The sequence below is a fragment of the Centruroides vittatus genome, unplaced genomic scaffold (assembly GCF_030686945.1).
Source record: "Centruroides vittatus isolate TY-2023 unplaced genomic scaffold, ASM3068694v2 contig_575, whole genome shotgun sequence".
NCBI classification, from domain to species: Eukaryota; Metazoa; Arthropoda; class Arachnida; order Scorpiones; family Buthidae; genus Centruroides; species Centruroides vittatus.
The window spans coordinates 1,443,649-1,456,396 of record NW_027122344.1 but is presented as its reverse complement, the minus strand read 5'-3'; the positions used below and the strand labels follow the sequence as shown (position 1 = coordinate 1,456,396).

Sequence of the window (12,748 nt, the reverse complement as noted above, 5' to 3'; positions counted from 1 at the left end):
AGAGTAAAGTTTTTTTTTGAATAAGGCAGACTCTGATTGAAGGAAATTAGTTTCAAAATACAAGACAAAATGTTTTTTTATTCTAACAATATGACTTGGAAAACTTAAAATGACATCCTAACCAATTCAATACGCACGCAACCTCAAACCAAGTTCGTGAAACTTTGCTAGATAATGATTGTTTAATTAAACAATTAATTAAAAAATAACATACTATTTAAACTTTACTACTTGGCATAAATTAGATCTGTTTGTTCAACTCCTCAGTGACAAATGTGCAAGACTTTTTTGGCCCGGGATTAAAAAGGGAAAAACCCCGTGCGTTTTTTCCCTGTGCAGTCTGAAATGTAAAAACTGCTTTTTATGATGTGTATAAGACATATCAATAAAGTTTTTTACTGAAGACTGAAGACTGATATTTACTGTTTACTGAAGACTGATATTTACATTTTTCATTTTTTCTTAGTTTAACACAGAGAACGAAGTTGTACCTTTTCTTCGTATCTTTGATAGATAAACTAGAATTGATGCTAAAACCCTAACATTATATTTATTAATTCGATGTAAGGTCAAAAGAAATATATAATTTAATTTATCAAAGTTTCGAATGAATTACATATAATAATTGATTCGAAACTTTGTTTTTATCTTTCATGCACAAGGATGAAAGATAAAGTACCAATGCCAGATTTATATTTTATTTGGTCATAGTCTAGAAATAACTACTAAACGCTACCTTTCAAAAGAAATTTATCTACTATATGTACACTATGACTTGGAAAACTCAAAATGACGACATCCTAACCATTACAGTCCAAAAATGTGCTAAACTAAAATAACTTCACAAACTTACAAACGTTGGCAGATTTATTAATATTGATTTCACGTAACGCATAAGCAAATACGATGATAACATTGGCACAACCGCAAATAAAACATCCAGTGAAGTTAATAAACTGCAAAAATCTGTATTATAAGAGCAACACATCATTTGTTTCAGCCATCATCAGAAACAGTCTTATGTATTTTGATGTAAAAACCGTCCATATAATATTTACCTATTGGCGAATTTCACTGTTTACTCTACTGATCAGCAGATAGAAATCAGAGTAGATGAGAGATCTGAACAACATAGTGCAAGTAGTAACTTTTGGTGTACAATTCAAATTAAATTCGTTTTCTTTTATTGTAGTACAGTAATGTGGCCGATTCATCTGTTTACTGATCTACTAATTAAAATTTGGTCTTTTATGTTATTGCAACTGATATTGCAATAAATCAATAATACTTCAGATGAATCAAGAAAAATCTAATATAGTGTGGGAGAATATAAATGCTTTTATATTTTCCCACAAATATTCGTTATTGGGCGTCGCCATATTTAAAGCAGTTAGCTACTATCTTTTCAGCCATAGTGCAGTTATTTTCAGCGACGTGAATAGAACAGTAGAATACTCCACTGGTCTATTCTGACCAGTCAAACAGGAAGGAGCAAGCAGAGCACTACAATTCTACGAGTCACTCAGTGCGCCAGGCTAACACCGTAACATCTCAGCCACCGGCCGTCATCTTAAATTGGAGTGGATTCTACACATCACGTTTGTTTCTCTGTAAACAAACTATAATTTATACTAATAAATATTAGTTTAATTCTATCTTTTGCAGCATCTTTGTAGAGCTTAATAATTTTTGCATGTCATGTTTTTGTTTGTATTGTATACACTATTATAAATTAGCAACAGTTAACAACACAACGATATTTAAAATTAAGATTTACAGCTAGGAATTTCTATTTAATTATAAAAAACTTTTATGCACTATGTATAAATTATTTTCATAAGTGCATATCTACGTTAAGTGTGAGGAATTGCAAGAACAGAACCGTATGCAATGACGTCTTGTTTGTGGAATTTTTGAAAACAAGTTTAAAATTTTTAAGAAGTACAACATAAACAGTTTATTGAATTAAACAAATTATAATAAAAATTATTTATGAAAACATTTTTTCTAGATTTTGTGAAGTTTCTGTGTCTGTACATTCCGTCGTCTTGTGACAATGTTCAACAATCCGAGCGGTGGCCGTTCAGCGATTCCTCATTTCAACTTGCATTTGATGATGGTGTGAATAACTAAAATGACTAAGTTCAACAGGCTACAGAAAAAAAGATTCATTTATTGACAGTTACTTAGTTAGCGTGGATACTCAGTTTTTAATTCGTGGAGAAAGAGTTACTTATAAATAACTGATGCTATCTGTTAGTTACATTGCCTGTTACTTTCACGTCCCTTGTAGTCCGATGTCATTTTTTGAGGTGTCATTAATCGAGTCTTAACTCTCAGGTACTGCTTCTCATTTGGTTCTCAGTCCAATATCTTCCGATCTGATCGTCTGCTCGCTCAGTAAACTTCTAATTTTTTTCTGGGTTTTAATGTGAATAAAATTCCCTCCCTCTCAAATCACGTCAGCATTTTTAGGCCGAAATCTTGAACGCTCCATCCAAAAAAAATTCCAACTCACTTTTTCACGATCGTCCGAGAATCTGCACAATCTTAGACCTCAAACTCTTTGTCAGTGATCCCGAACGCATTATTATTATTTTTTATACTTTGGCGTGTCCAATTACTGGACGACCAGTTCATTTTTACCCAACTTCTCGAGTGTCTACTCGTTGTTGGAAAAGTTATGAGGTTTCGGCGCAATGTGATCCTTTTCTCACGGTGTTGATCGAGGTCTCCGCCGGGATTTCACAATCTTTTCTGACTATGAAACTAGAAATTATGAATTAAAAGTATTGAAAGTGAGAAATAGGAAGCATGCAATTAAAAAATTATGAGTTTTATGTGGCAATTAATGCGTCAGCCTACCACTCTGGAATCCAATTTAGGCGGTCGAAAAACTCCAAGATATTTTTAAGGATGGTCTGGTCTTGTCTGGATATGTCGGCCTCGTTCTTCAAAACTTTGCTGTTTTATTGTGAGCCTTGTTGAACCCATATGGGTATGATTAAAAATTCCTTAGTGTTCACAGACCGAAAAGAGTAAAAAAGAATTATAAGTTTTCTAAAACCCGAGGCTCTGGTTTTCGATCTAATCCTAAAATGAATTTCCTTTTGTTAAGTACAAAACTAAGAAAACATAAATTATGTTACAAATGCTACGGAAGAAATTTTTAGTGGGGACCAACACTGGCTTAAAAGCGATTAAATTAGTTCTCTATTAAGTCTGAAATAATCCCTGTATTTTTTCCACAGGAAACCTACATAAATACATAAATTGTTTGTTATGCATGTAAACTTACACACGTGTGTTTCTGATCTACGTTTTAAACTTCTTTGATTTTTATCAGTGGAAAGGTGGGTGGGCCATGCTTAATCATCCCCAGCACCGAATACTCTATTAGGCCGAATGGTCGAGCGGCGAAATTGAGCTACCTACCGCTCTGGGAGACACGAAATCGAATTTGGACGGCTACAAAGATCCCAGGAGTTTTTGGGCGATAGTTCGTCCAGATATGTCGGGTCCCGGCCTTCTTTTAGCAAGGGTGGGTTTGGGTGAACCGATAATGGACTTGCTAAAAGAGGCTCTCTTAGTGCCCACAGGGAGGAAAGAGTTGAAAAAAACCACTAAAAATTAACCATTTTCAAATACTTTTCAAAAGAAATAATGACTATGAGTAATTTTTGAATCACTTTCGAGTAATATTTATTTTATAAAAAGTTTTATGGTTTTTAAGATGTATATAAATAAATTTTTTATAATTAATAATTTTTACTGATAACTACAAATATTTTTTTTCAGACATATATATCTAATGCAGTGGTTTCAGTGAATCCATATAAAAAACTAGCCCTTTACGCATCAGATATAATTCAAGCTTATCAGAAGAATAGTATGTTTGAACTTCCACCTCATGTGTATGTATTAATTTTAACTTTACATATTTGTATATAAGCCTATATATGTATATATAATACTCACATTTTAATAATTAAATATGAGAGTATTAAAAAATTTCTAAATATGATTGAACATTCTAAAAAGTATTCAGTTATTGGTATAAAGTTATTTATTAATCTACAAAAACCTTTAAAAACCTGTAAACGAAAGTTCAACGACACTAACATTTTAGGTTTTAATTAACATTTAACTTTTGTTTGATTTTTCAAGGTTTCTGTGATTGATGAACATTATAAGTTTTTATAAAGACTATAAATATTTCATGTTTAAAAAATAAATTGTTTGTTATTGATATATTTTTATTATTATAACTAGTTGTAAAGCATCTTTTTTGAGTAGCTACATAATTGGACAATATTTTTGATTAACTTTATATTGTCTTTGGATTCTTCACTTTCATCTAATATACAATATACCTAAAACAAACATTTTTTCAATTATCATAATTTCATTCGGATAAACCCGCGGTTATCTCTGTTTGAAAGGGGTGCAAGTTATGCGATGGGCAGGTGACATGCCGATTATAAATTCCAGTTACGAATTAAAGCTGATTCACACTATACGACTGGTCAGTGGTAGGCAATCAACCGATCAACAATTATCTATTCACACGTTTGCGAGAAATGACAACTCGTCTCCTGACGAAATCCAGTTTGAAAGGTTACAACATTTTGAACCTTAAATTGTATTTATGTATTTTTACACTTAATTTTTATAATTGGGACAATTGATAAACATCTGCAATCGGATTATCACTACACTAGTGAGTACGAGAGTGATGTCTTTGTTAATGCGCCCTCGGATTGAAAGTTATTTAATATTTTAAATTTAATACAAAAAATGATTTCTACATTACAGAGTTTAAAAAATAAAACAAAAATATAATGCCATTTTAGTTTCAATTTTGTTAATTTTTATTTTGAATTAAATTTAATTCAAAATTATTGTATTAGTTAATGTTGGTGTAAAATAGCAGTTTAGTCTGCGTTTATGCAGACGCGAGAAAAGGGAAAAACAGGCAAAAGAGAACTTTTAGAATCAGAATTTGCCCTCGCGATTTTCCCTCTACGTCTGCTTAAACGCAGTCTGACGAAATTGCACGTTCCAGTGTGAACATTTTGGAACAAGAAAGAATTTGTCCATATTCACCGTTATCATTTGACGTTAACGTTTGTTAATGCCAAAGTTATTATAACAGAGATGTGAAATAACGAGTCGTGGCGAAACGCAAGAAAGTAGATCGGACCCGAGCCCCTGTATATAATCAGCATATTTAAATTTTAAAACATTTTGTCGCATCGGTAGAAACACTATTAGTTAAGCAAAACTTATAAATTTGAGAGAACTCTTAATGGTTACCCTCTTAATAATTTAACACCCATTAAGTTTGTTTTTAAAATACAGTAGCCCCTCGTTATATCGCACTTGTCGGAACACAAAGAAACAGCGCGATATAACCGAATTCTAAAAATTTTGGACTTTTACTAAACAGATTATACATGCTGCAGAATCTCTATTCTCTCTCTCATCAGCAAGTGTTTCTGATATAAAATAAATTTAGTTTTTCAATACTAAATTTTATTCGTGGTTATATCGTATTAATTGACGCTTACATAAACATCAATACCACGAACACCAATTTAACATTATTGTTTCTTTAACGATGACATTTAAAGACAACTATCAATACTGTCGATATAAAAACAATATATCAGTTGAGATTTTATTATACAGTACTACATTTCACAATAAATCGCTTATCAAAACTTTGTGTAATTTATATTTTTCAGTAAAACTTAAAAATACAGTAATTAAAAATTTAAGAAATAAATATTGGAACATAGAACATCAAAACTCACAAAATTACAGAGTAAAAGTTTTTCTAAAAAGCAAAATAAAGTTACTACAGTATAAAAATTTTAGAAAATTCCGTTCAAAAATACAGAAATCTTTTCTTACACATTACTCAGTGAATTCGAAATTTCTCACCTTTATGTGAATTGACGCAATATCATCAATTCACTTAAAAGTGTGAAATTTCGAATTCACAGAAATTTGTAAATGAAGAGATGGTACTTAAAACAAATAAATAAACAACTTTTAATATCAAAAGGAAATGCCAAATAATAACGGTGAATTACGGCTTTCATAGTCGATCCAGAGGCGCAGGGTATACGGAATTTTTGTTTTTGTAATTTTCTGTGGGTTTTTATTATTATTATTATTTAACTCTTTTCCGCTAAGAGGGCCTATTTTAACAAGCTCATTATGGGTTCGGCAAGATCCACAATGGGGTTGTCCGGTGGTGACAGACGAACAGATCCCGAAAAATTCCTGGGGTTTTTCGACCGGATTCAATCCCGGGTTTCCAGAAGCGGGTAGGCTACCACTTTGACCGCTCGGCCATCCGGCCGTCGAATTTTCCGTGGAGTATACGCCGTCATGCCACCTCAGGTTACACACCAGAAATTACGGTGGACGTGGAGAAACTATCTAGGACTCGAGATATATACAGGAAATAATCCTCGTTAGTTAGAAATTCGGGGACGAAATATTCGCAACTTCGAATTATCCGAGATTTACATATTTCTGTGTAATATGTCAAGTGTCATGTAACTGTTGTAATTTATTAAGCAAACGGAATACGGCTATTTATACAGAATGCTATTTTCGTTAATTAATTAGCCAGGGCAAGCAGTAAGCGAACACAGGCTATTGGCATAACGTTTGCGCTTTCGTGTCTAAGTTTTAAAAAAATTCCCACGTTAGATTTTGATGACTTTAGTGTCAAAATGCTCAGTAGAATTCTGGAATGTGCATAAATTATTTTCTGGAAAATATAATTGACTCTGAGAAAAGGTATATTCAAAAAACGAAAATGTCGACTTTCGTCTCTTTGACGCTTAATAACAAAAAGTATTTTAATACTTTTGGGTGCTGTTTTTTTGGAATATAAAGCCAGACAGTTGCTTCTAATTTTTCCAGAGTTTGATGAATTTTGGTTCAACTACGGAAAAGTTATCCGAGTTCAAAGAAAAAGAAACCATATTTACGTCATTCATCCCCACTAGATGGTGCCACGTTACCTAGCTCTTCACTGTCTCTGCTGTAATTGCATGCCCGGGCCAATACCGATTTAAACGAATTGTCATTTCCGTTCGTCAACCTGTCAGCGGTCAGTTACGCTTAACGCCTTCCTCTCATCACATCGGAAGTTTTCAACTTTTATGTAAATATTTTAAATATATGTTTTTTGGACGTGTCAAGCGACTCAACGACGTTATGTTTGAGACGCAGTTCCCTCAGTCCACACTGGACAAACTCTCAAACGCGGATGGTTTTAATAAGCGACTTTAATTTATCAAAGTTTTTCCGCTTAAATACGAACTGATTTTATTTTATTATTCTTTTATTTTTACTTTTTAGTTTAGTTTAGTTTAATTTAATTTCTTTATTACACTTTTTTATCTGTACTTTCTATCATATTTTTTTCTTTTATGAACAACAAATCATTTATAATCTTTCATTTGGGACATATTACTGCTCAAACTGCTCGCCCCGAGCTAACTACATCGATAAACATCGTTTCGCGTTTCTCGATGTGACGTATCTAGTAATAACAATAATAATTAACTGCGGGTAAACAGCACTTGTCCGGTTAGAACATCACAGGTCGCCAGATAGGTTTTATGAAAAGTAAAGCAAAATTCCTTGAAATGTAACCCAAATTAATTTTTAAAGTGGCCCAAAAAGTAGTAAGTCACCCAAATGTAGTTGCCTAAAGCCCTTCAAATACAGTATCTCAATCTGCTACTTATAGCCCAATCTTGCAATCCCGAAACCCACAAGATGAGAAAAAAAGGGATGAGGTGATACCCGAAAATGTGTTACTGTAAAAGTAAAGCCGTAGTGACCAGATTAGAGTTGTTTTTGGTCTATTGTTCTCTTATAATATGGAGACACTTCGATCTAAATGAACGAGTTAAACATACGTGTATCACATTTCAGATAGAATTTTAACTTCAAATTTCGAAATAGCCGAATTTATTAATTAATAACGTGTAAATCTCTATATCCCCGACTGGGGCAAAACTATAGTTACGAAGTAACGGGATTGGGAACTATCTGAGTTCGAATTAACGAGGATTTCCTGTTATATATATATATATATGATAATAATAGAATATTTATTATTAATATGATAAAAAGTTCATTTTGCTAAAATTAAAATTTATAATAAATTTTTCAAAGGTCTCAAGGTGTGAAAAATTAGACAATTTACTGAGAATTTTGTTTTAGAAATTATCAGGTCAGAGACACTAGTTTCTATATATTACATTGTTTTGATGTGTGATTAATCACACGTGGAAACAAAGATGAAGTGTTAAGAGTATTAATATCAATACATCACTAACAGATTTTGTTTTACAAGTTTACATCCATGTGTCACTAGACATGGATTTAAATTAGTACATTAGTATATTAAATTGTTTAGTTTTGTATGTATTGTATTGTTTCTGTTTTTTAAAAGATGATTTTAATATTTATTTTATAAGAAATTTACTGATATCACCATCTATTAAAATTATCAATATATTCTGATGAAGTGTATCTTTTACTTTTGAATAGATTTTAAGACATATTTGAAAGATCTGTCTATAAGTTTAATGTTGGGATAAGTTATTTTACATATGTTCATTTGCAGTCTGCTAAATAACAGTTTTAAGTAGCTAAATAACTAACATTCTGTAAATATATATTTTACTGGTGTATTTTAGAATTATTATTTTTTAAATATGTATATTATTCATCTTAATTTTAAACAATTCAAATGAAATTGGTATGGTATATGCAATTCTTATTAATTCAGTACAACATTTATACCCTGATAAATTTATAAATATGAAAGTTTATTGGTTTTTTTGGTGTTAATTAAGAGTTTTATTAATCAATAAACAATTTTTTTCAACACATGCAGAAATGTCTTCATCAGGTAACTTAAAAAGAACAAGATGTTTTTAGAACTTTTTAAGAACATGTTTTAAAAAGGAAAGGAAAATTATTCTAGAACAAATTTGTATTTAAATTAACAGATCACCAGGAGTCTACTCTATACCCCTGTACAATGGTAGATCTAACAATAGCCTTGTATATATAAGCAGGGCCGGATTTACCAATCCAGGGGCCCTGGGCACAAATTCGGTGGGGGTCCCCCTTTAAGAGTAGGCAAATTTGATGATTTAGAAAGTTTACACAAAATACTGTACTTTCAATTAGATTTGAACTAGGAAGTTGTAAATTTCATTAAAAAATATATGTATGTTTACAATAACCTTATTTTATAGTGTAAAACTAATTATTTTAATTTAATTTAATTTCAAGAATACCTATTTTAATTTAACTGAAAAATACCTATGTGAAATTTTTTCCAGAAATTCCGATGTTTCATAGGTTTTTTCCCGGGTTTGGTTTTCTCTGCCTGTTGCCCTCATGATTAGGCCACACTAGGCTGTCGCGGTAATAGAAAAAAAATTATGTTTAAACATAATTTTTTTTTAGTTTTGTGGGGGACCTGGCACAGGCCCCAAATGTCCTTATGTAAATCTGGCCCTGTATATAGGATCTAGCAACGGGGCCTGGACACAAAGATTGGCCGAGCATAAATACAACATTTTAAAGAGCAAGACAATTACTGCTCTAGCACAATATGTGATGGGGTTCAAAGTGTTGGTACTATGGGAAGAGGCCAGATTGATTAAAAATATACTAAACTCAGATAAGTTTGGTATACTGGAAGCATGGGAAATATATAAAAGCTGGCAATAGGAAAGATGTATAAACAGTAACGATGCTGAAATGATTTCCAATGCTTGGAAAGTGCTTGTAGATGATACAATACAGGGAAATAGGTTTTAAGAACGTACATACCACAATATTTATAAGTTCCACATTTATTATGTTGGAGTCCTAATTTATAATTTTTCTGGATAATTTACAATGAAGTGTGAAAGTAGTTGTGTTTGAGTGTTAAGTTTGTTGATGATGATATTGAAAAAATGGATGCTTAATTTAAATACAAATTTGGGTTAATGTTACCTATGGTTCCAAAATGGCGGCTCGTCTCTGATTTCAGCAAATAGAAAAAGGAAACAGTGGGGATGCACATTCTAACCTAACCTAACCTATTCTAATAATTTTGTTGGTAATAATTATGGTAATTTATTACAATAGGTTAGGTTAGGTTAGAACGTGGGTCCCCACTGTTTCCCTTCTATTTGCTGGAATCAGAGACGAGCCGCCATTTTGGAACCATAGGCAACATTAATGCAAATTTGTTCTAGAATGATTTTCCTTTCCTTTTTAAAAGATATTCTAAAAAGTTTGGCTAAAAATCTCATTAAAAGCCTGATTCTGGCTACTGGAAGAGGCCAAAAATGTTTGCTTATTATGATGTATTGCTGGAAATGTACTAAAGGTCAGTGTAATATTTGTTTAAAGAAGTTTCAGCTGTGGAGAATATATTTTATGAATTAAAAATTGTCGAAAATGTTTGTTATTATTTTTAGTAAGTATATTAAGTGTTGGATATTTCTGATATAGTTACAATCTTTTTATATTATAAAATCTTAGGGCAAAGAAAAATACAATACTATTTTTCTTTAATCTTGATTTAAATTATCTTTAATCTCAGTTTTGTGGAAGTGATTGCAAACTCTTTCTCTGTTAGACTCATGTAAAACTCTAATCATTTAAACAATTCTGTTCCTGTTTACATATTTAGATTATTTTAGTTAAATGTATTGAGTGATTGATTTCCAACTAACTCTGATTACCTCCAACTCCATCCAGTTACTCCAAGTCTCACATAAATTTTGATTTACAGGCATAACCTGTATGGTATCAGAAACATTGAATATAATCAGTTATATTTGATTACAAACCTCACACTTTTGTCAATTTAGGCCATTCTGGCCTTTATATTTATTATTGATAGGATATAGTTATGAAAAAGTTGTACAATTATTAAGAACAAATTGAAAATGCAGAAGATTATATCTCACTAAGTTCCACATTATTTGACTGAAGTGCAAAAATGGCAATGATGTGTTATATAGCCCAAATCATTTGGAGCATTATGGAAAGGAGATGCTTTTTAAAAAATGATTCATATGCATTCGTGCTTTTGAGTAGTTTATGCAAAAGAAAAATAATTATGTAAATGGAATAAGGCAACTCCAAGAGTTTGGGAAAGAAGTTTTAAATAATGTGAGAAATTATATGGAAGGAATTTACATATAACTTGTAATTTGTATAATAAAATTTTATTTTCTGAAAAAATTATGATTGTTGTGACTTAAACTGACAGTAAATGGTTTAGTTTTTTACAATTTACTTTTGAAATGTTATAAATGAAAGAAGTAATATAAATTAAATTCACCCGATAGTAACAGTATAATTCATAGAATAAATATATATGCATTAATAACAGATAAAAAATTATTTTAACAATTTTTTTTGTTGACTATATTTAAATATATGAATATATTATACTTAATGAATATTCAATACCACCTTCTGCTGCTGAGAAATGCTTATTAAACAGAATATAACAGACCAAGGAAATGAATTCTTATTGATTAGTAACAATTTTTAAATGATTAAACTTTTAGTGTCTCTGTATTTCTCTTAATCTATACAAGTTGCCTGCATGATGTTTCTATTAAAATAAATATTATAATAGTAAATGGTATATAAAAGAAAAGCCAAACTTTATCATAGTTATAAGAATCCAAATATTAGTGAATTTAATTTTCTTTTAAAGAAGAAAAATATATAAAATTATTATTTTATTAACATTTTATAAAAAAATTTGTATAGTATATTAAAACAATTTTAATTTTAATAACATGATTTTTATTAGATATGCAATTGCTGATGATTCATATCGATCATTACGGGATCAAAATAATGATCAGTGTATCATCATCAGTGGAGAAAGTGGTTCTGGGAAAACAGGTAACTAATAGATTAACTAACTAATTTTAATCAATTTTTAAATTTTATTTAGGTATGAATGTTTTGTCTATCTTAATTATATGGTGCAGGGATCCCCAATGTTTATTTGAGAAAGGCCATGTGAACTATAAAAGACAAATCTAGAGACCAGGTACAAAGATATAGTCAAAAATTAAGATAAACACCAACTGTACCAGAAAACTGGAACTGTACATGAAGATAAAGATTAAGATTAAGATTTTTTTATTTTTGATTAACAATTAACAACAGACATAAATCAATGTGAAATTTTCAACTGCTTTTTGAAAAAATGTCTCAAAATTGGGGATAAATTTTGTAGCATGCAATATTAAAATCTTTAGATATTCATTGCTCAGTAATGTTTAATATTTTGTTTTTTTGTATTTCATTATCATAAAGGTTTTGTTCACTAAGGTATGTAGAAGCAAAAATAGAAAATATCCCTATGCAAATTTTTAAGACATTTGAAGTTATGGCAGAGATTTGTAAAAATTTAACAAACATCCTTCTTTACATAGCTTTTTTAAAATCATTTGCTGTAAAGTCTATTAATTCTAGTTGACTTTTCAAAAGTTCATATGCATTGGACTAGTTTAAATGTTGATGATGAAACGTGTTTGTGAAAATAAACTACTGTATGTGGATTGTATAAATATGCTTCAAGGGCCTTAGGTTAAAGACTTCTGATATGGTCAGTGAGATTCAAAAAATTTAACCCTTTTCCAGGCAAGAGGAGCCTTTCAGACTCATCATG

The 12,748-nt window shown here is 30.8% G+C and overlaps 1 protein-coding gene across 6 annotated transcripts in view; it reads left to right on the top strand.

Annotated features, from left to right (window-relative positions):
- LOC136979044 (unconventional myosin-Ib) overlaps positions 1-12,748 on the top strand; it is a 314,495-nt gene that overhangs the window by 79,684 nt on the left and 222,063 nt on the right. For all 6 annotated transcript variants that reach the window (XR_010881326.1, XM_067274937.1, XM_067274936.1 and 3 more), the window contains 2 exons: positions 3,799-3,914; positions 11,879-11,973. Coding sequence is in view for 5 of the 6 variants with exons in the window: in XM_067274937.1 (XP_067131038.1) it covers positions 3,799-3,914; positions 11,879-11,973 (211 nt within the window). In the remaining variant the exon portion in view is untranslated. The remainder of the gene's footprint in view (positions 1-3,798; positions 3,915-11,878; positions 11,974-12,748) is intronic.